The sequence below is a fragment of the Octopus bimaculoides genome, chromosome 11 (genome assembly GCF_046866305.1).
Source record: "Octopus bimaculoides isolate indiv1 chromosome 11, ASM4686630v1, whole genome shotgun sequence".
Classification (NCBI taxonomy): domain Eukaryota; kingdom Metazoa; phylum Mollusca; class Cephalopoda; order Octopoda; family Octopodidae; genus Octopus; species Octopus bimaculoides.
In genome coordinates this window covers 77,304,789-77,330,632 of record NC_142938.1, presented here as the reverse complement: position 1 = coordinate 77,330,632, position 25,844 = coordinate 77,304,789, and the positions used below count along the sequence as shown (strand labels likewise).

Here is a 25,844-nt window from a genome sequence, read left to right as displayed (position 1 = left end):
ACAAATTGTGGTATTTTTGGTTCTGGCTAAATTAGCGTGTCTTGTATAAAAAAAGGCGACAACATGTCGCAAATATAAAAGCAATTCAGCATATTTTAAACAAATTACTCTAAAGCAAGAAAATATATAGAACGTATTATATGGTCACGCATTTAATAAAAGCTTGTCCTAAATACGAAAACTGTGTCAACATTTAGGGCGGAGAATCAAAGAGATCACAGACGGACATCACATTTATATGCATCCGCAGTATTACTGGCATTTGGTTAGTTATGACGACAATGGTTCCAGTTGATCCGATCGACGGAACAGCCAGCTTATGAAATTAACCAGTAAGTGGCTGAGCACTCCACAGATACGTTTATCCTAAATGTAGTTCTTAAGGAGATTCAGTGTGACGCAAAGTGTGACATGGCTGACCCTTTGAAATATTTGTACTCCTCACTTTTGCCACCTGAGTGGACTGGATCAATGTAAAATAAAGTGTCTTGCTCAAGGAAACAATACGCCGCCAAATATCGAACTCACGACCTTGAGCTGAATAGCCTAACCACTCAGCCACTGCGCTTTCACCATGAACCAGAAAGAGTTGATTCATTTTTCTTCAACATGTTACACACACACACACACACGCACATACGCACGCACACACACACACACATACACACATATACACACAAATATGTACAAGGCAGTCCGAAATTAGTGAAACTCCAACCGAACATCTGAAAAATTACCAGACTTTCCTTCATGCAACTAATGGTGACGTCATTGGATAAGGAAAATGTTTTATGAAAGTAAAATAAATAAAATAAACATATTTAAGAAAAGTCGTTCAACTACTGGTGACGTCAGTGGATGATGAAATACAAATAAGAAAACAAACATAAGAAGGGCCTGTTGAGGAAAAGAAATTTGTGTCGCAGTGTACCCATATGTTGTGATCCCGAATTGGGCAGGGGACGTATGGGCTGCCATTCAACAGTCTAGACTGTCTAGACTGTTGAATGGCAGCCCAGTCAAGATGGTATTTTTTCTTCTCTTACTCTTGTTTTTTTGCACACATCTACAAAATGACTTTCTAAAATGAAATTCCATTATGCAGCTGAGGAGTACATTTTCATTGCACATTTTATGTTCTCACTACATGAATAAATGAAGTTTGTACGAAACGTACGTACTGCTATAACTTATTGAATTTTTGTTGCCTTTTCTTCAAATATATATATATATATATATATATATATATATACTTAATTTATCAACAAGCTTTAATTCTGTACTTCTTTGCTTGTTTTTCTTCCCACTTATCGGGATGGGGTGTATGACAGAAAATGAATAAATTAAATACAGCACTAGGCGTTTCACTTGTTGTCTGCACACCTTTCACTTTACAAATAGCGGCAGCGGATGTAAACAATAGCTATTTGTGTACGTATGCGTGAATGTGCGTATGTGTGCGTGTACATTTAAGTATGCATGTATATATGTATGTATATATGCATGTATGTATGTATGTATTCTATCAATTATCCGGTATATGCAATAAAAATATCATTAAATTTAAAAATCCGTCTCTGTAGTATACTCAGAGTAAACACATCGTTGACAGGAAATATGCAGTTATTCATCCAAAGATAACATCTTTAATGCTCTAATGTATATATATATATATATATATGTGTGTGTGTGTGTGTGTGTGTGTGTGTGTGCGTGCGTGTGTGCGTGTGTGTATGTGTGTGTGTGTGTGTGTGTGTGTGTGTGTGTGTGTGAGTGTGTTACTATAATGGGCGTTATGTCCGCTTGTCTGTCTGTTCCCACTTCACGGTCAAACGGCTGGACTAATGGTCAAGATGTTTTTCTGGATTGTGAAGGACGTAGTCAGGAAATTTTTTAAGTGAAAAAATGTGAAAAAGTATGATTAGCGGATATTGAATTTTGTTTTAATAAATCACCTTCGATTTGTTTTGTTAAAATTCCACCGACGAGGATTAACTCTGGATTCCCCCACCCCGTATAGTTCGTGAATTTAGAGTGTTTAGATCTGCGATACTATTCATTTATTTCCCATCGTAGATGGACAGATTTACTATCTTACTATAATTGGCGTTATGTCTGTCTCTCTGTCCGTCTGTCCGTCTCTTTGTCTGTTCCCTCTTCATGGACAGATGGCTGGACCATTGGTTAGGATATTTTTCAGGATTACAAAAACTGTCACCAGGAAGGTTTTTAGCATAAAAAAAAATCAGAAAGTATGATTATTTTGTGGATATCGATTTTTGAATTGATAAACCGCCTTCGCATTTCTATCAAATGTTCACCAACCATGAGTAACTCTGGATTTTTATCGTATTGTTCGTGTCCCCATCGTAGATACGAAGGGGGTCGCGAGGACCGTTAATAGCGAAAATAAAATGGAAAAAGTGTGTGTCAGTATATAGTGTGTGTGATTATTTAGTGGTTATTCAAGTGTGTCAGTCTCGAGCAGGATTCGAAACGGCTAATCGAAGCAGGTGTTGTTTACATCTCAGATTTGTCAATCAAAGTAACCCATGGTACCAGAACATCCAGACATTATTCGCATAGAACTTCAGCAAAAAAGAATGGGCTCTGCTGAACAGATTAAAGGATGATAAAGCTATAACAGTCAAAGAGGCTCATAAAGGGAGTGCACTAGTCCTAATGGCACGGTATATTATTATCCATATTAGAAGACACAACATATGAAAAGGTAAACACTACAATCAGCAGAAAATAATGAGAAGCCTAAAAGCAATGTTAAACCCATACAGAGCAGGGCACACCAACAAGGAATACGACTATATGACTAACTTCAATAGTAAATCCAGTCAATTCTACGGTATTCCTAAGATACATAAAAGTGAAAAAATAAGTAACGCATGCAGGGGAGCCACAAACATAATAGTCGAGGTATCTACTCCTAATGACCTCAAATTAAGGCCCCGTATACAAAACTCACACCCTCTTAAAACCATTCCTCAAGCATATCAAAAGCTAGATAAGGGACAACCTAGATCTGCTCAATCACCTCCATGAAACAGTAAATTAAAACACCCTACTAGTATCCTTTGATGTAGTGAACCTCTATTCTAATATTCCCCACAACATAGGAACTTAGGCAATCCAATTCTGGCTAGAGAATTTCTTCAATGAACTACCACACCGCATCAAAAAATAATTCGTAATAGAAGGGCTAAAATTCATCTTGGAGAATAACTTCTCCGTATTTATTGACAAGTTCTATCGAAAGAATTCGGGGACTGCGATGGGCACGCGAGTGCTCCTCCACCTCTTTGCTAACCTAGTTATGGGATACCTAGAAATCAATCTTCATCATAAGGTATTAGAAAGAAAATAAGGAAACCCATTCTCCCTGTACATAGAAAATAACTGGAAAAGATATCTAGGTGATTGTTTCATTCTTTGGAGAGTATAGAGAGACGTAAAGAATTTCAAGCACTCCTGACTTGACATAAACATTCAATTGGTGGCTACACCAACTACTTCCATTCCTCGATATCCTCATTAAGAAATCCATCAACAAAATAGAAACAGACATAGACCATAACTCACGGACTCCAAGCAATATCTGCCGTTCAACTCATGCCACCCCAGACACACTAGGATGAATATCCCTTACAAACTGGCAAAAAGGATTTGTACTATAGTATCTGATACAAGCACCAGGGACACACGACTACTTGAGCTAAAGGATACACTCATCAGCAGGAACTACCTACCATCACTAATTTTGATATAGGCTTTCAACGTGCCCTACAACTCAACATCCACGAACTCAGACACCCCAAACTAAAGAAGGGTTTACAAGTAAAAGCCCTACCGTACATATCGACGCACAACCCCCTAAGCAATGAAGCCTTCGATACCATCCTCTAGAACATCCCTTTACTAAAAGGGGACCATAGAATGAATCAAATCCTCAAAACGTACACCATCAAAAAAAGCAAAAGACAGCCCAAGTCAATGAAAAGTTTTCTAAGACAGGTCGAAGTACACTCGTCAATAACAGGGAAACCGACAGTAAAACAAAGCGGAAGACCTAACTGTGGTATAATTATCAGCTAATTGAGGGATCGGAATTCTCCTTCAAACAAGGTCAACGTTTTACAATGAAAAACAACTTCACATATGCTTCAGAAAACCTAATATATGTATTAACTTGCTCAGGGTGTCGAGAACAATATATTGGTCAATCTATATCTTATACTGAATGTATATACGTCGTCGAAAGATAATTCACAGAAGTATTTATCAGGAGATAACATATTTTATGAACGTTCTGTATTTTAAAATACAGAAGATATCGGGAGGGAGGTGAAAATCGCCCCAGCAGCAGCTTGCGAGAATGCTAGATGCATTTCGACTTCATTGGGCATCTTGTCTAAGCGTGTGGCTGGTCGTGAGTACATGCCAATAATAAGACCCAACGAGACCGAAAATGCATCTAGTTTTCCAGTTAGCAGCTACAGGGGCGATTTTCGTCTCCCTTCCATTTATATTGTATTTTTGAACTCAGCGCGTCTGTAAGAGATATCATATCTGAACTAATAACGCAGTAAACTGCCTTCCGATAATGTATTTACATCGAATATACGCAGATGGTTGTTTTAATTTCATATTGCTCCAATGCGTACACCGGGTTCTTTTTCCGCTGGGGCTGTATTCGCAATACCAGTGAACGTTTATTCACAGTTTCCTAAAAACCGAAGGCAATGTATTCCGTCCGGCGGTGAGTTCACGCTATTGATAAGGCCCAACGTGGCCGAAATGCATCTGACATTCTCGTTAGCCCCGACTAGAACGTCTTCTGATATATATACATATATATACTGTTTCTAGACATAGCACGTCCATTTGAGACGTTATCGCTCGGCGTGTAACGCAGCATATTTCCTGTCAGTGATGTGTTCACATTACGATACATAGACAGCCTTTTTTAATTTAGTACTGTTTTTATTACATATAATGGATAATTGATAGAATATATATATATATATATATATATATATATATATATATATATATATATATATACGTACTTACATAGATGTACATGCACACATATGCACATACACGCATACATAGACAAATATATATTCTTTACATCCGCTGCCGCTGTTTGTAAAGTGAATGCTGTGCAGATAACAAGTGAAACGCCTAGTGCTATATATCTAATTTATTTATTTGTTGCCATAGACCCCATTTTGATAAGTGAGAAGGAAAAAAATGCAAACAAGTACAAAATTAAAGCTTGTTGATAAATCAATTAGACAATATTAAAAAACAGAACCACTCTTAAGTGTGTTAATGTCTAAAAATATATAACGTCCGGTCGTCGACTTTGAATCACATTACACAGTGAGGAGAAAATCTTTTCAGATTTTACTGCTTGTTCTTATCTGAACGTGGAGGCGCAATGACCCAGTGGTTAGGGCAGTGGACTCGTGGTCATAGGTTCGCGGTTTCGATTCGCAGACTGGGTGTTGTGAGTGTTTATTGAGCGAAAACACCTAAAAGCTCCACGAGGCTCCGGCAGGGGACGGTGGTGAACCCTGCTGTACTCTTTCACCACAACTTTCTCTCACTCTTACTTCCTGTTCCTGTTGTGCCTGTAATTCAAAGGGTCAGCCTTGTCACACTGTGTCACGCTGAATATCCCCGAGAACTATGTTAAGGGTACATGTGTCTGTGGAATGCTCAGCCAGTTGCACGTTAATTTCATGAGCAGGCTGTTCCGTTAATCGGATCAACTGGAACCCTCGACGTCGTAAGCGACGGAGTGCCAACAACAACATATCTGAACAGACACAGAAGCACAGCGGAAAAATTTACATAAACCGAAGTGTAAAAACTTTAATTAAATACTGAGTTGTTTTTATGGAGGTAACTTGATCCTATAATTTTAGCCAATGCTAAAGAATCTAAAGAGAAAGTGGGTTTCTGGATGTCAATTGTTTTCATTAGCAGGTTAGTTTATTACGTTTCAGAAGCTCGGTGAAGAGTTTAAGTTCAAATCACTTGAGCGCTACAAAGTGCTTTTCTATATTAAGATTCTCTCTCGATTTTATCTGTTGACTCTACGTAACATTTTATGAACATTCCGAAAGTCATCATTTCAATGAAAATAGCCTTTACTAGAAACGTTTGCCAATGAAACCAGTAAATTTAAGCATAGCGAGGAATTAGACAACCGAACAGTTATTTCGTTTCAGGATGCTTTTACTTGATTTGAAGTTGTTTTTTTTTATTTATACTGAATTCAAAAACAAGAATCCATATTTTACGTCTAAATTTGAAGACAAACGCCCCAATCAACAGTGGGTGGTAGGTGTGGGCTGTTTTGTTCTGGGGAAACACAGTGGATACACCAAATATCCATACTTTTTATGTATGTGGTACAGCTGAGCTAGGGGGAAAAAACATCGTAAAAAGAAGAAAGCATCTCCAAACCAGATCTTTTTAGATTATTGCATCAAACTTGGCAAAAAATTACTCAAAAGAATATTCGTCATCTGATCATTAACAGCCTTCCTAATAGGATCCTTGCATTGAAGAATGCAAATAGCATGTCTACGAAATATTAGATATTCACATTATTTGAATTTGAATGTATAATTTCAGATTTAAATAGATTCTGACAATTATAAGGGCCTCTATTTACTTCTGTCGTGTCTGTGTACACACACACACACACACACACACACACATCACGCACACACAAGTGTGTATATAGATACACTATGTATGTCAAAGGCATAAGAACTCATTGGCAGTTGTCACCTCATGCCTTGATATGCAGTTTGAAATACATTTCGAAAAACGATATCTTGACAATTCAACATTCTACTATGGTTGTGCTTGTTGAGATATTTTAGTATTGCTGTTAAAAGCGTAAGTTAGGAATTCCAACGATACTTTACCAAATTTTGATGTTTTGATAATAATTAATGAATAATTTGAACGTATAATTTCAGATTTTAATAAACGTTAACGATAATAAGCGTGTCTATTTACTTCTGTCATGTCTGTGCGCATAATCTGGGCAAACCTTCAGAGCAGTGCATTGCAAAGTGGGTGATACCACCCCTTAGTGGGGGTGAACAGTAAAAAGATTTTTTATGGTTACTGGTGACACAGGAAATGGTAGGGAGCGATGGTTGCACCTGCGCAGTTTTTTTTAATTATTCTTTGTCTTGAATTGAAACATTGACTTTTAAAACATTATCAAATGTAAAATATATTAGACTACTTGTCAGGCACAGTCATAGCAATTATGGGGCCATTAAAAAAGTATTTACAGAAGACAGAAGTGATTTAAGAAGAGGTTGAGAAGCACTGCTTTAGAGGATGTGTCCTATTTCTTGATAATCGTTGGACCCTTCCTACGGATTTAAGTTTTTTAAGATTGTGGAAATATTTTAAGAAATAATTTTATGGAGCAATTAATTCATCGATGACGAAGTTTCTATTTTTATTTAACACCACCCAAGAATGAAGGATCTGCTTCTTTTTATTTGCTCTTGTGTGTGTTTCTGCTGAATCTGTCACATTTTGAAAGTATGGCACACATTTCGACCTACTTTTTTATATTTTATTCTATTTTTATTTTATTTTTGTTATTTAAAATTAGTCTCATCCCGGAAGAAATAATACTGAAATTACAAGCAACGTCCGTAGATGAATATCCTCCACAGAGTCTCCAGAATAATGATATCAATTATTAGATTGTTGTTGACGATGATATTAAATTTTAAAACATGGATGTCTTCTTTCAGGAGAATATTGATAGTGTGGTAACTATTGAAAACTGGAAACAAAACTACTGAAAAAATACTTCGATCTAAAGATCAATCGCGCAGAGATATTATTCTTTAGCATAAAGGCAGCGAGCAGTCAGAATCGTTAGCACGCCGGGCGAAATGCTTAGCAGTATTTCGTCTGTCTTTACGTTCTGAGTTCAAATTCCGCCGAGTTCAACTTTGCCTTTCATCTTTCCTGGGTCAATAAATTAAGTACCAGTTGTGTATTGAGGTCGATCTAATCGACAAGCACCCCCCCCCCGCTAAAAATTTCAGGCCTTGTGCCTATAGTAGAAAAGATTATTCTTAAGCATTGCGAACCGATACCAAGAAGTTGTACAAGAACGCACGTACTTAAAAATACGGTATCTAAAAAACAGAAAACTACAGAACAACAAAACAATACTTGAAAATTCCATCGAAGAAATAACATCTAAAATCCAGACCTCTGTGTGAATTAATTTAAAAGAGCTTTTTTGAATTATTTTTTTTGTGTAAAAATTAAATTATTCCATTCGAATGTTTTTTTTTTTAAAGCTTAAGTTATTATTTGTTTCGTTTATTTCTTTGTTGTACAGTTACTATACAATTACATGAATTCGTTATCTGGCATTCGTTGTGTCAGTTTTAGATTTATTTTCTTAGCCTCTGCAAAGATTATTTACTATCTAAAATTTTTGAAACGTTTTCCTCTGAGTCCAAATTGCTTGTTGTTAATTTAGGAGCTAATAAATTAGTGTTCCTCAGACAATATCTCTATTTCTCACTTACTGTGCCTCCTTTGTTTTCTAATATTTACTTTGAAAATAAAGACAGCGGAGAGTTCACGATAAAATCATTCAACACAGCTATGTTGGAAATTCATTTTATCATAATGAAATAAGGGTTTTATTGTTTTCTGTTTTCCATTTCACGTTGTAAGTGTTTGTGTTCTGTTGTCGTTGTTGTTAATCATGTTTACTATAATGCTAATTGTTTTATTCTTTCACTTGTTTCAGTCATCTGACTGTAGCCATGCTGGAGCACCGCCTTTTAATCGAACAAATCCATCCCAGGACTTATTCGTTGTAAGCTTGCTACTTATTTTATCGGTTTCTTTCGCCGAACCGCTTGGCTACGGGGACGTAAACACACCAACATCAGTTGTCAAGCGATGGTGAGGAGACGAACACCAACACAAACATACAAATTTATGCATATATATATATATATATATATATATATATATATATATACGACGGGCTTCTTTCAGTTTCTGTCTACAAAATCCACTCACAAGGCTTTGGTCGGTTCGGGGCTACAGTTGAAGACACTTGCCCAAGATGCCACAAAGTGGAACCGAACCCGGAACTATGTGTTTAGGAAGCGCGCTTCCTAGCACACAGCCATGCCTGCACTTATTTAATCATGTTTGCTATAATGTTAAATGTTTAAGGCGGCGAGCTGGCAGAATCGTTAGCACGCCGGGCGAAATGCTTAGCGGTATTTCGTCTGCCGTTACGTTCTGAGTTCAAATTCCGCCGAGGTCGACTTTGCCTTTCATCCTTTCGGGGTCGATAAATTAAGTACCAGTTACGCACTGGGGTCGATGTAATCGACTTAATCCCTTTGTCTGTCCTTGTTTGTCCCCTTTATGTTTAGCCTCTTGTGGGCAATACAGAAATAGGTATTTCGTCTGCCGTTACGTTCTGAGTTCAAATTTCGTCGAGGTTGACTTTGCCTTTCATCCTTTCGGGGTCGATAAATTAAGTACCAGTTACGCACTGGAGTCGCTGTCATCGACTTAATGTTTTTGTTTGTCCCCTCTATGTTTAGCCCCTTGTGGGCAATAAAGAAATAAGAAACGTTAGCACGCCGGGCGAAATGCTTAGCGGTATTTCGCCTGTCTTTACGTTCTGAGTTCAAATTCCGCCGAGGTTGACTTTGCCTTTCCTTCTTTCGGGACGATAAATTAAGTACCAGTTGCATACTGGTGTCGGTCTAATCGACTGGCCCTCTCCCAGAAAATTTTGGGCCTTGTGCCTAGAGTAGAAAAAAATATTTATAATTTTGGACGTCATTATATTCTTCTGTTTGTGACCTAGTCCCAGTTCTTATTCACCTGGAAGTTTGGACCGACCTAGACCCCCGACCACTTTCATTGGTTTGTCTGACCAGCGACCTTCTACGCTGTTCGATGGCATAGACTTGCCGCCTCAGGTGCTGGATTTACTTTTACTCCTGTCATCGTCTTGCATTTGCAATGAAATCGACTCCCTGAACCTCCGTGGTGTTTGACATCATATGGTAATGTCATTGGCATACGTCGGTGCAGCATTCCAGCTCGAAAAGGATGCTCCTCAAGAGTTCTAGTGCCCTAGCTGCCGCACCAGTGAGATCGAGCGTCCATACGTATAGAAGGGATGAGGGAGGACACCTCTCATAGAACGATTCCGAGCGGTGGCCGTTTCCTTTGACCACTTATGAAGCACAACTGTGCACTGCTGTGATCCAAGCAGTGAAAACAGGCCTGAAACCAGCTGATTTTTAGGATTACTGCCGACTGATAACGCTATATTTGTTACCCATTCTCTCTATTGCATGAAGTGGAAGTTTTCGTAGATGGATCTATTGGGGATCAAACACGTTTATGCTCTTCAGAGCAACCCACCTACGACAAGCGCAAACATCTTTGCTGATATCTTAGCAAAAATTTAAAACTCTGCATTTAGCAGGGATATGGACTGGAAATTGACTGTAATGTCCCCTTTCTTAGCGTCTTCTCTCGGTAGCTTTAATACACCCCGACTTACAGAACTGAGAGTTTTCTCAATTTGCTGCTAGTTGCGATAGACGTACGTATGTATCTACCAATCTATCTATCTATCTATCTATCTATCTATCTATCTATTTATCTGTCTGTCTGTCTGTCTGTCTACATACATACGTACGTACGCACTTACCTACTGTCCCTCCTCACCAAAAAACATGCACAAACAAATATTAGTAACTGTGCGTCCGTTCCTTTTGCCTAAACGTAGGTCCGTTCGCCACAAAAGAACGAACGTGCGTCCGTTCTTTCGGGTGCACGTACGCCCGTTCGCCACAAAAGAACGAACGTGCGTCTGTTCTTTCGGGTGCACGTACGCCCGTTCGCCACAAAAGGAACGTATGTGCGTCCGTTCTTTCGGGTACACGTACGCCCGTTCGCCACAAAAGGAACGTACGTGTGTCCGTTCTTTCGGGTGCACGATGATGATGATGATGATGGTGGTGGTGATGGTGATGGTGGTGGTGGTGGTGATGATGATGATGAATCCGGAACCATGTGGTTGGTTAGCAAGCTACTTACCACACAGCCACTTCTGCGCTTATATATACATATACATGTATACAAACGTACAAACAGGCACAGAGAGAAAGAAAGAGAGAGAGAGAGTGAAAGAGAGAGAGAGAGAGAGAGAGAGAGAGAGAGAGAGAGAGTCAAACAATGGAGCAGATAGATTGATTAAGAGAAAGAGATTATAGCAGGAAGAGAAGGCTGGAGATAAATAACAATATTACAAATTAGTGATTAATAAATTCGCTGTCGTCTGTCTTTCGCAGAGAACGTAACCTGTTGCAGATCTTCCCCTGGGGTTTTGTTCTCTTTCTTCCACTAATAGCGGAGAAGAGAGTAAAAAACAACAACAAGAACAACAGCAAACGGATATTTTCTTTGCTTGTCGTGTTACTAGAGGATAAGGAGAGAGAGAGGAGTTAGACTGAGAGAGGGATGCTAAGCAGACAGATAGGCAGGTATATGTGTGTGAGTGAATCAAGTGAGAGAGAGGGAGAGAGAGAAGAGAGAGAAAGCGATGAAAGGATAGAGAGGTCAGATTTTAAAAATGTTTAATTTGTGTCATGTGGAAAATATTCCATCAATATTGCACAAATGATGTTGGCATCAGTTTTAAAATCCATTCAAGACTTGGCCCCCGTACTATCCGCCCACTGCAAAAATCGAACTCCGTACATATAGCAACATTACGTCACAATCACTTTACCTCAACCAGTTCAGGTCTCTTTTATACAATACCAAAATACGTCAAAACGGAAACGGATCCCATAAATTTTCTTTGTTGAAGTGGGCTATGGTGTCCCATGTATGACTAAAAGATTTCACCAGGTGGTGCTATTGAGTTAGACATGGCCTGGGCCTATATTAGCCGAAACCTACCAAAATTCCATATATATATATATATATATAGTCCGTTATTTCGAGAGCCCCTTATTTCAGAGTAAATATAAATAAGTGTAAGTTGTGTGTAAAAGAATCCCTTGCCATCCTTAAGTCTTTGGGGCCAAAAGCTTTGAATAAATTTACTGAGGTGATCCCTTTTTACAACCATAGGCTTTCGTCCACCTTTTTGAAAGTGTATAGAAATAAAAGTAGAGGTAATAAAATTGTTTAGCGTTACGAGGATTTGAAACCGGCGAGATTGAATTTCTGTTAACTACAGGCACTTAAGTATTAAGCAATAGATTTTTTTTTTAGATAATTTGGACTGGTCCGCTTATAGATTTTTCTTTTAATGTATAAAAGCTTTTATGAATCAAAAAAAAAAATTGATCAGTACGTGTCTCCTTTTCCTGTTTATCCTAATGAGGGGGTCATCGCCGTGATACACTTTAGTGTAAATAAACTGCGGTGGTGAACTCCCGAAATGGTCATAGATATATGTGAATGTTAAATTTGACCTGTGAAGTCTGCTCATTATGAACTTTTGGACGTAATTGTGTGAACGGAGTACAAGACCTTTTTCAAGATGTATGTGAAAAGACTTTTTTCAAATACTTTTTCAAATATTTAGAACAAAAAAATTTTAAAGTTTTCAAACTATATTTCAATCGTCAGATAAAATTTTTTTAGTCGGTGGACATTTATTTTATTCTATCTTTACTTGTATTATATTTGTCTATTAGATTTTTCGGTAATTTTTGAATTTTTATCCGTTTATATTTAACTTTTTGATAGACCGTGAATTTGACCTGTGAAAGTCTGACTTAAGAAATTTGGACGTACTTGTATGAGGGAAGTAAAAGACTTTTTTCAAATACTTTGCGAATATTAAAAAAAAAAAATTTTAAGTTTTCAAAATATATTTCAATCGTTTGATATAACTTTTTTAGTCGGTGGACATTTATTTTATTCTATCTTTACTTATATTTGTCTATTAGATTTTTTGGTAGTTTATGAGTTTTTAGCCGTTTATATTTAACTTTTTGATAGGCCGTGAATTTGACCTGTGAAAGTCTGTTGACTGAAGAAATTTGGACGTACTTGTATGAGGGAAGTAAAACTTTTTTCAAAAACTTTTTCCAATATTTAAAAAAACAAATTTTAAGTTTTCAAAAATATTTCAATCGTCTGATAAAATTTTTTTAGTCGGTGGAAATTTATTTTATTCTATTTTTACTTGTATTATATTTGTCTATTAGATTTTTTGGTAGTTTTTGAATTTTTATCCGTTTATATTTAACTTTTTGATAGACCGTGAATTTGACCTGTGAAAGTCTGACTTAAGAAATTTGGACGTACTTGTATAAGGGAAGTAAAAGACTTTTTTCAAATACTTTCCTGAGACTTAAACAAACACAGACACAATAAATATACACACGTGCGTGCGACGAGCTTTTTACCTCACCTTCCGTCCACCAAATCCACTCCTAAGGTTTTATACAGCAGAGAAACAATTGTAGACGACACTTGCCCAAGCTGCCGTGCCGTGGGACTGAACGCAAAACCACATGGTTGGGAAATAAGCTTCTTGACCACACAACCACGCCTCCGCTTAATTAATTACTAATTAATTAGTTAATTAATTAATTAGCTGACTTAGTTAATTTTAATTACTTTATTACGTTATGACAGCATCAAAACGACCGCTCTTGTTATTACACGAAACTTAAGACAATGAAAATCAGTCTATCTCGACCAGACGATAATAAATTAATTTTGCAGCCATTTTCAAATCTGTCTGACATTTCGTTCGTTGCTTTAAGGCTTCGAGAACAAATGCTGAGCAATTAGCACACATCCTGCAATTCGATGGATACATATAGTTCCTGTTACAATTTCATACTTGGCTCAGTGCTAACCGCTAACGCCGCAGTCACCACCACCAACAACAACACAAGCAGCACTAATACCACCGCCGCCGCTAGTACCACCACTATCATTACACAAAAAACAAATGTGAAGCCACGTCACAGATTTATACGCTCTCACCCTCACAAACACACACACACGCACTCGCACATACACACGTACGTGCGCGCGCGCATGCGCACGCATACATACAAGATATATGAAAACTAGTGCGTATGCGAGCATATGTACTCTATATAAATATATGAAGTATATATGATGCATACAATACATATATATATATTAGAAGCGATCTGGCTTCCTAGGGCTAAACAGCAGTAGTGTATTCTCTTATTGGGACTGTCACGTTAAGTTGGCAGCATACAACTACTTTATCGCACCACTACTGCTTAAATCTCACTGAAAGATTTAGAAATTCGTTATTTCTAATTTTCGTTACCAGTGAATAGTATTTCACTGAAATAGTATATCCATACAAAGCTTAGACAGATTTCTTCAGCTAGCCCGACATGCTACTTCAGGCTGATGACGAGCAAAGACTCAGAAACATGTCCCTGAATGCAGGCTGGGCTGGTTGGAGGAGTTTGTCTCCCCTTTGTATGGATAAGGGCACAGAAAGTGTGTCAAGGCCTAATAGGAAGCGATCTGGCTTCCTAGGGCTAAACAGCAGTAGTGTATTCCCTTATTGGGACTGTCACGTTAAGTTGGCAGCATACAACTACTTTATATATATATAGTTTTAAAGAAAAGAACCAATATATATTATTTTGGCTTAGTGCATAATTATTGCGTTTTTTTTTGCAATAAATTTTATTCAACAATAACAATATTTAACAAAAGCATCTTTAAATGACGGTCTGACCGTCTGCCAAGCAAATGGGAAGCAGTAATTGAAGTAGATGGGGAATATGCTCCGGAATAATCATTTAAAGATGTTTTTGTTACATATTGTTTTTATTCAATAAAATCTGTTGAAAAAAAAGCCGCAATAATTATGCACCAAACCAATATATATATATATATACGTATATATATATATATATATATATATATATATTTTTATATATATATATATATATATATATACATGCATACATACATATGTATTCTTCTATTCTTTTACTTCTTTCAGTCATTTGACTGCGGCCATGTCGGAGCACCGCTTCTTAGTCGAAGAAATCGAACCCAGGACTTATTCCTTTTAAGCCTAATACTTATTCAGTCGCTTTGGCCGAACCGCTATAGTTACAGGGACGTAAACACACCAATATCGGATGTCAAGTGATGATGGGGGAAGAAACACATATACACACGCACACATACACAATTATATATATATATATATATATATATATATATATATATATAGGGTTTCTTTCAATTTCCGTTTACTAAATCCACTCACAAAGTTTTGGTCAGCCCGTATAGAAGACACTTGCCCAAGGTGCCACACAGTGGGACTGAATCCGGAACCATGTGGTTGGGAAGCAAGCTTCTTATCACACAGCCACTCCTACGCCCATACCCATACATGCATACATACATGCATACATACGCACGCACGCACGCACGCACGCACGCACGCAAGCAAGCATCAATGCATTGGCGCAATCCCAGAACCACAAACAGTAAGAGATCTGGGCATCAACATGTGTAGTGATGCATCATTTCACATGCACATTGTCAAGTTGACAGCAAAGTGCAGACAACTGGTAGGGTGGATACTGAGGACATTCCGTACAAGGGATCAAAAAGTCATGTTGACTCTGTGGAAGACATTTGTTCTGAGCCGCCTAGACTATTGCTCTCAATTGTGGTCACCACACAGTGTTAAGCGGACAGCAGAACTCGAGGCAATTCAGCGGCACTATACAAAAAAGATCGCCACAGTCCAACAGATGAACTACAGGGAGCGACTGAAGGCACTAGGTCTCTACTCCCTGGAGCGCAGGCGGGAGAGATATGTAATAATATACATATGGAAAATACTGGAAGGACTGGTGCCAAACTTTGGCATCAAGTACTACAGGAATGACCGCACGGGTCGCCACTGCATGGTGCCAAAGGTACCGTCCACTGCATCTCACATAAGAACGAGATACTGCAGCAGCCTCGGTTTCAGAGGACCTCAGCTCTTCAATGCCCTGCCAAAACATTTGAGAGACATGCAAGACATGGATGCGGAGGTCTTCAAGACAAAACTTGACGCTTTCCTCTCCACGATACCAGACGAACCAATGGCTCGTAATGAGACGCAGTTTAGGGCAGCTATGTCAAATTCTCTTATACACCAGATGTGCCATCAAAACTCTTGATTGGACCATGTCAGGTGGGGGAGAAGAGCCATGCGAGGAACGTGAAAATCACGGTGGTGCACCAGCATGACCGCAGCCACTTGGCTGAAACACATAAAAAAAAAAATATATATATGTATATATATATATATATATGTGTGTATATATATATGTATGAATGTATATATGTATACATATATATATACATATATGTATATATATATACATATATATATATGTATATATATACGTATATATATATATGTATGTATATATATACGTATATATATACGTATATATATATATGTATGTGTATATATACGTATATATATATATATATATATATGTATGTATATATATATATGTATGTATATATATATACGTATATACATATATGTACGTACGTATATATGTATGTATATACGTATATATATGTATGTATATACCTATATATATGTATATTTATATACGTATATATATCTATATATGTATGTATATGGTATGTATATGTATATATATATATAATCCGTCATAAGCGTGTATTTGTATGTGTACATGTGTGTCTGTGTTTGCTTTGTGTATGCCTTTGTGTGTGTGTGTGTGTGTGTGTGTGTGTGTGCGCGTACTTGTACGAAAGACGCAGCTTTTGTGTGCTCCACCGTTCACATTTTACATCCCACTTTATTCTTCTGCTTGTGGGAACTAAGGTGCTTTTTTCTGTACAGCGATGGAAATTAACCTGGATGCGTTGCTACAAACGAAATCGAAAGGATTTAGTTGTTTTAAATGAGCTACAAAGGTCTGATACGTAGAAGGCACACACACACACGCACGCACGCGCGCACGCACGCAAATATCTATGTTTGCAAGTGTACACACGCAGAAACACACATACACACATAATGTATATACATATATATATATATATATATATATATATATATACATATATCTTCACACAGACCCACAGACACACACCTGTATATATGCATATGTATATGTATACGCGCGCACATACACACATATATATAAACACAACCACAAACATATACACCACAATCGCAAACACAACACACATACACACATATTCTTTTCTTCTTTAGGCAAAAGCCCCGAAATTTTTGGGGGAGGGGTCTAGTCGATTAGATTGACCCCAGTGCGCAACTGGTACTTAAATTATCGACCCCCGAAAGGATGAAAGGCAAAGTCGACCTCGGGGGAATTTGAACTCAGAACGTAAAGACAGACGAAATACCGCTAAGCATTTCGCCCGGCGCGCTAACGACTCTGCCAGCTCGCCGCCTTAACACACACACACACACACACACACACACACACACACACACACACACACACACACACACACACACACACACACACACACACACACACACACACACACACACACACACACACACACACACACACACACACACACACACACACACACACACACACACACACACACACACACACACACACACACACACACACACACACACACACACACACACACACACACACACACACACACACACACACTGACTCAAAACTACGGTTCAAGGCGTAAATCTACCTATCTATCATCTATATATATTTATATATATTATTCATTTAAAATACAGAGATGCCTATAATAGGACATCTAACCCGCTAGAAAGAGCAGCCAAAAACTCTATACCACAAAAATAGGGATTATTTCGAAAGGGAATGAAAAATAAAAACATTTACCAATCTATTTTCCGTACCATGGTTTCAAGTTATTTTAGCAAAATAAAAAAATATTTTGCCAGGTAAGCTATCTTCAGCGGAATACCTAGATAAAACATATAAACACGAGTCACTACATAGGAAACATGACTTATGCTTATATGCTTAATTTTTCAAAATTTACCGCGCATGTGCGGTTATCGGCAGCAAATACAAAAAATGCCGATCTTCTTTCAGAAATTAGCCAAAAAATAATTAATAATGATAATAAATATATATATATATATATATATATATATATATATATATATCTATCCATCTCTCTCTCTATCTCTCTCTCTCTCTCTCCCTCTCTAATATATCTATTGGGCTGGTGCATAATTATTGCGGCTTTAGTTCAACAAATTTTATTCAACAAAAACAATAACGATATTTAACAAAGACATCTTTAAATGACGGTCTGACCGTCTGCCAAGCAAATGGGAAGCTGAAGTAGATGGTGAATATGCTCCGGAATAATCATTTAAAGATGTTTTTGTTACATGTTGTTATTATTTTTGTTGAATAAAAATAATTTTTAAAAATGAGCTGCACTAATTATGCACCACCCCAATGTATTTCTGTTTGTCTGTCTATCTGTTTGTCTGTCTGTCTGCCTATCTATATACATACATACACACATACACATGCATGCATACGTACATACGTACGTACATACATACATATACGCATATCTTTCAGCGAGACAAGTTGTGTTTCTGCAATCAAGCCGCCTTAGTAAAAAAAAAAGCTAAGCCGTGTGGCACTGGCAGCAATTGAAGGGCAATCAGTGCAAATTTATCCGGGTTAAATATACTCATGATAAATCAATCTCGAGACATCAAACATCAAAAGTCACTTGAATTCCTAACTTACGCTTTTAACTGCAATACTAAAATATCTCAAAAAGCACAACCACAACAGCTTGTTGAATTGTCAAGATATCGTTTTTCAAAATATATTACAAACTGCATATCAAGGCTGGATGAAACAGCGGCTAATGAGTTCTTATGCCCTCGTCGTCGGCGTCATGCACTGAACTTGGGTTCGTTGTTCTGTGCGCTAAAATTAGGAACGAAATCTATTTCATATCAGTTCTGCCACATATGTAGTCAGACATGACAGAAGTAAATAGACGCCCTCATAATTATTGAAGTTTATTTAAATCTGAAATTATATGTTCAAATTGTTTATTAATCATTATAATGTGAATATCTAATATTTAGTAGACATGCACTTTGCATTTTTCAATGCAAGGACCCAATTAGGCACGCTAATGATCGCATGACGAATATTCTCTTGCCAAGTTTCACGCAGTAATCTCAAAAGACCTGGCTTTGAATATGCTTTCTTCTTTTTACGAAGTGTCCTGTCCATTATGCCCCCAAAGTTGTTCAACAGGGTTCATATCTGGTGACTGGCTTGGCCATTGAAGCATTTTAATGCTATTCTCTTCCAACCAGCCTTGGGTCTTTTTAGCCGTGTGAGTCTTCTTTAATCATTTCACCATTAGGGAAGGTTTGAAAGGAGACCTTTCTGAAATACGGACACATTCTTTTGAGTTTGTGTTTCCCTCACACTCTACCAGCTCTGATCGACCTTTGCTTCAAATTTCTCCCTAGACCATGAAAGAATAACCGCCGTGTTTCATTGTTGGCTGCAATCTTTGCACGTCAAATTCTTGACCACAGAGTCTCCAGACCCACACTCGACCACTGTCAGAAAATACAGTAAACCTGGACTCATCAGAGAATATGACTGTGTCCCAAACTTGTTGTGGCCTCTCCACCATGTCACTGGCCCAATGTTTCTCCGCTTGATATTGGTTGGTCGAAGAAGTGGCTACCTTTTTGCAGCTCTGCCATAGTAGACAAGTTTGTGGAGAGACCTGACAGGTGTTCTCGGACTGACATCTACCTGTTAAGCTATGTTAGAGGCTTCGCAACGCAGATTAGCCTCCACACTGCTCTTAAGAAAGCAAAGGGTCCTGTCAGAAGGCCCTGGTCAACCTGGGCGACGTGATGTGGACTACATCCTCTCTCTGGTGAGTTGCATACTTACTCTATCATATATATATATATATATATATATATATATATATATGTAAATTTGTTTTCAGACTGAGATAAAAATCCAAAGCTGTGAAGATTTTAGAAGCTTTATAAATAGAAGGTCTTACAGCTGTTTCCGGGATATGTCTTACATTCCTTCATCGGAGACGGTGTGAGAAAATGGTTAAGCAATAGTTAATTTAAAAATATAGATTAGCAGATAAAAATGACAGATCGTTCTGTTCAGGCCATTTTGAAGTTCCAAAAGTCATGCACACAACATTTCCTGTAACTGTCATGGTTTTTGGAATTGTCAGCAATGAAGGACAGGTGATAATTCCTGACTTCTTTCCACAAGGCCTTAAAGCTAACTCTGCTGGTCACATTCAGGTCCCGGAAGTAGTTGTCAAGCCCTGGATAAACAGATTACGCAAGAGAAGACCGTACATGTTTCAGCAGGACTCTGCTTTATGACACAAGGCTTAAACAACCCAAGAATGGATGGCTAACAATTTTCATGACCCCATAACCCTAACATTTGGCTTCCAAACTCACCAGATCTCAATCCATTGACTACTATGTGCGAAGTGTTGTTGAAAGAAGGGTCAATCAACATCCCTTTAAGACCAAGGATTCTTTGAAAGCCGCCAGAGTGGAAGTAATGCCCGATATAAATTAGAAACATTTAATTCAGACTTGTAGACGATTCAGCTCTCACATAGAAACAGTTATTGACGCTGAAAGTGGCTACATTGAAATAAGATTATAAAGACAATCTAGATTATTTGTACAAATTTTTTCATTAACAATGTTGTTTTCTTTCGTTATATGTACATCCCACCTCAAATACAAATTTGTCCTCGAATATCTTACGCAACCTGTAAGTATATATATATAAGTTTAAAATAACGGACGTTACATATTTTTTCCTTTATTGGAGTAAATTTGGCTTACAGCTAGTCATTATAGATACATCACTGATAGGTTTACTCAATTGGTTTATTGATCAATAGGGGAAAATTGAATAATCTAAGAAAATTAATGTTACTTCCATCAGAGCCATTTGTGGTTATAACAAAGCAGAAAACTGAAGGAATGGTATGTGCACGGGAATGGAGGAAAATATGGAAAGATGCAAATAGAATAGAAAAAATGTAAAACAGAGAAAAGTTAAATAGAGAAGACAGGTCACAGAGGGGTGAAGAGAAGTAAGGAAAGGATAGTGGAAGGGGTCATTTAATAGAAGCAGGGGTATTGCATGACCAAAGTATTAGTGTTTGAAGTCAGGTCAACACACATTACCATATTAGCATTGTATATAGGTTTAATATAATTTTCAACTGCTGTGTTGAAATTTGATATAGGCTTTTTATACACTTGGTCTCTCAATGTATGACTATTACTAATATTCCTTTATCTTGCAGTATATTTCCTCTGCAATGCTTAATAGCAAGAATTGCCAAATATTACTGTGTTAGATTACCCCCGATGCAAGAAGTCTGCCATTCCGTCGCCTTCTGTTACGTAACTTGAACGAAATTCATTAAACGGTTACAGAAATAGGAAGTGAAGGGAAGAGAGAAAGAGTGAGAGAGAGAGAGAGAGAGAAAGAGAGAGACTTTGACAGAGACAGAGAGAAAGAGGGGAAACTAAGAGAGAGAAATGTGGAGAAAGGTTATGGCATAAGAGAGTGAAAAGAAAATACAAGAATGAGGAAGGAATAATAATAATAATAGTAATAATAATAGTAATAATAATAATAATAGTAATAATAATAATAGTAATAATAATAATAATAGTAATAGTAATAATAATAGTAATAATAATAGTAATAATAATAGTAATAATAGTAATAATAATAATAATAATAATAAGGACAACAGCAGCAACAACAATAATAATTATAGTTTCTGGTTTAAATTCACGGTGTGAAATTCTGGGATTAGTGAGTGGGAGAGTGAAAGAGTTAGTGGATGGCTAAGTTAGAGAATGAGAGATTGAGATTGAGAAAGTGAGAGAGAGAGAGAGAGAGAGAGAGAGACAGAGAGTGTATTTGCGAGTGTGGTATACATACATGCAAGCATACACACATATTTATATAGGTAAGTAGGTAGGTAGGTAGATAGAAAGAGAGAGAGAGAGAGAAGGACAGAGAGAGAGAGAAGGACAGAGAGAGAGAGAGAGAAAGACACACTGAGAGACAGATAGACAAGGAGAGGGAGGAAGTGAGAAAAGAAGAGAAAAAGGGTGAAAAAGAGAGTTGAGGGTGGTTGAAACAGGAAACAAAAAAAAAGTGAAATAAAAACACAAAAAATCTTTGAAACGATTCAGGGAAAATGTTAGAAAAAGTAATGTACACAACACGCACAGACAGACACATATCACACACACACACACACACACACACACAGAGCACAACACATACAATACACATACACATGCATACACATTATATATATATATATATATATATATATATATATATATATATATAATATATATAATGTGTGTGTGTGTATATATATATATATATATATATATACATTTATACGGAGAAGAGGGTAGGAAAGAGAGTAAGGGGGAGAAAATGAGTGAGGAGAAGGAGAAAATGAATAAGAGAGAGAGAGAGTGAAGTGGGGAGGGAAAAGAAGGGTGAAAAGTCATGAGAAAAAAATAGCTGAAAGAGAAAAGATAGAAAAATGTGAGAGAGAGAGAGAGAGAGAGAGAGAGAGAGAGAGAGAGAGAGAGAGAGAGAGAGAGAGAGTGGTAGTTAGAGAGAGAAAAAGACAGAGCGGTAACGATAGATAGATATAGGCAGACAGATAGATAAATAGATAGATAGGGAGGGAGGGAGGGAAGAGACTGTAAGGCGGTGTGAGATATCTGGTGGTGGTGGTGGTGGTGGAGGAACGAAGTGGTACGATATTGCGAAGAATGTAAACAGCTAAACTTGGGACTGATCTCATTGAAAAGTCTTGCTTTTCATGAAGTTCCCGCCTAAAGAAGGAATTAGTCGTAGTAAAACAACACCAACTTCGACAGCACCAGTAACAGCAGCAGAAGAGACAATAGCAGTGGCAGCGGCAGCAGCAGTAGTAGTAGTGATAACAAGACCAACAGCATCGGCAACAGAAATAGTAGTGCAGCGGCATTAACAGCAGCAATTGCAGCAGCAGCAGCAGTTAGAACAACAATATTTACAACTTTTTTCACAACCGCTGTAAAAGTGCCAGTGACAGCAGATAACAACAACAACAACAACAACAGCATTGTTAGCAATGGTAAGAATATCAGGAATTCTACCAGGAAAAACAACAACAACAACAATAATAGCTGCAGCAGCAGCAGCAGCAGCAGCAGCTGTTACACGGATCCCAGAAACCGGCAAACAGCTGCATTAGTAAGAAACAGCCGTAACAACTAGAACGCCATCGTCATCATTATTATCATCGTCGTCGTGGTAAACATCTTAAAGAACAACAGTAATAACCATCATCACAACCACTACCACCACCATCATCATCACAACAACAGCAACAGAAACGGTAACGCCAAAAGAATCACTTCCACGTCCACCGCAACTACCACCACGACCAGCACAATAACAATAATTACAACAGTGTCTGAGTCGGCGTCCTCATCATCATTAATAATAATAATAATAATAATTATAATTATAATTATTATTATTATTATAACTACAACAGTCGGTAGTACCATTACCATCACCCCACCGCCACTCTCACCATCACCACCAACTGCAACAACAGCAGCAACAACAACAACAGCGGGAATAACAAGTCGAGCTGTAAGAGATGGGGTTTCAATTGCGAAAGTAACAGCATAGGATCTTAAAAGCCCCGCCCCCCCAAAAACTAAAACTAATAAACGAGAAACGAACAGCACGCAGGAACAAGTCCAACGGGTAACAGCATCAGGTAACAACAACAACAACAAAGACAGCAGCGACAATAACAAGAATAGCTCCAAGAGAAATATTCTCAATTGCGAAATTAACAGCAAAATGGGATCTTAAAAACGCTGCCTCCCGCGAAAGCAAAACTGACAGAAGAAAAAAATAAGAATATATAAACAAATAGAAACGAGAACGAGGAACGAGTAGCACGCAGGAACAAGTCCCGCGAGTGACAGCATCAGGTAACAACAATAGCAACAACAACAACAACAGCAACGACTATAATAGAATTCGAAACAAAGACACGAAACGTACTTGAAAGAAACTCTTTTACGAAAAATGGCTGTGGACGTTGATACTGTTTTGCTGAATCTGAACGAAAAGGGATTTTATCAGATAGCGCAGTTCGTAGCCACATGTATATCTATGATCCCTGTTGCAGTGAGTTTATTGAAGATAGTCTTTATAGGTAGGTAATAAAATTGTTTACAATTTCATTGCTTCAAGCTTTCAGAGTACTTGCGATGTTTATCTGTTTGTGCTTGTCTGTCTTTATATAACACGGTCTAAATATATTATCACAGTAAACCCCCACCTCTCTCTCTCTCTCTCTCTCTGTATCTTATCTGGAACTCAACCGGAAGTCTCTAGCTACCAGCACTCATCGCCTCCTCCATAAAAAATAAACAAACAAAAGAAAACGTGTCGTTAATTAGAGCCAAGACAATTCGTCCTAATTTGTGTTAATTAATTGTCATTAGAAGAACGACAATTTCTGTGTTGTACGAAAAAGTATTTTATTTTATGGCATTTATGATATCTGTATTTTATTTGGTTAACAAAGCTTGTTTTTCACTTAAATAATACTTTTATTTCTCACTATTTCTCTCATTTGTACTATATTCAGACTATCAATGATAAAACTTATGAATAGATACTATTGAGTTTATAGGGTTTTATAAAAAGTCATGATCAGATATCCGGAAAATTTAATCATACGGCAGCTGCATTGGCGGGAATCTTTCCGTATTTCACACGACCGTCGTTTACGGTTTGAATTCGAATCTCATTCATGCACGTTTTACTTTTCATTCATCTTCGGGGTGGAACAGCATACAGTACTCAGGTTTGCATAATTACCTGTGTCCTGTCACTTCGTCCTACATTTAAGGTTGTGTGTCTATGGCTTGTGTCTGATGGTAAGAAATTTGCTTCCTAACCATACGGTTCCGGGTTCAGTCCCACTGCGTGGTATCATGGACTAGTGTCTTCTACTATAACCTCGGGCCGACTAAAGCCTTGAGTGGATTTGGTGGACGAAAATTGAGAGCTCACCGTGCGTGTATATATACACACAGAGTAAGCTTCTGCATACGCACGCACTCACGCACACACACACACACACACACATGTATATGCATATATGTTATATATGTATATCTATGTGCGTGGATATCTTTGTGCATGTTTGTGTTTATCCCTCTCTCCACCGCTTGACAACCGGCGTTTGTTTACGTCTCCGTAACTTAGCTGTTCGGCAAAAACTACCGACAGAATAAGTACCAGGCTTAAATGATGGGGCAAAAAAAAAAAAAAAAACTAGAGTAGATTCGTTCGACAAAATGCCTTCAAGAGGTTGTCCCAGGGTGGCCAGTTTCATGCCTGAAACAAATAAAAGAAACGAAGAATACTTGTTGGCGATTTTTATTATCTGAAGCAAACTGAGTGGTTGAGTATTCCGTAGATATACGTAACCATCACGCGAGTTTCAAGCAGATTCAGCGTGACACAGTGCGAGACAAGGGCTGCCTTTTCAATCATTGAATATAAGCCATCAAACGCGTTTCTACATAGACTCAAAAT

The 25,844-nt window shown here is 37.7% G+C and overlaps 1 protein-coding gene and 1 long non-coding RNA gene across 3 annotated transcripts in view; both read left to right on the top strand.

The window, feature by feature from the left end:
* Positions 1 to 5,811: 5,811 nt before the first annotated feature.
* On the top strand, positions 5,812 to 9,756 carry LOC149133407 (uncharacterized). The gene is made up of 2 exons (XR_016243726.1): positions 5,812 to 7,599; positions 8,840 to 9,756. It is a non-coding gene; the product is annotated as an uncharacterized LOC149133407 (long non-coding RNA).
* Positions 9,757 to 22,932: 13,176 nt separating this feature from the next.
* LOC106867567 (organic cation transporter protein) overlaps positions 22,933 to 25,844 on the top strand; it is a 64,609-nt gene continuing 61,697 nt past the window's right edge. Inside the window, exon 1 of one of the 2 annotated variants that reach the window (XM_089360420.1) lies at positions 22,933 to 24,450. In XM_089360420.1, the coding sequence (XP_089216546.1) occupies positions 24,321 to 24,450 (130 nt within the window). In that variant the 5' untranslated portion in view covers positions 22,933 to 24,320. The remainder of the gene's footprint in view (positions 24,451 to 25,844) is intronic. The other variant, XM_089360419.1, reaches the window with a different exon arrangement.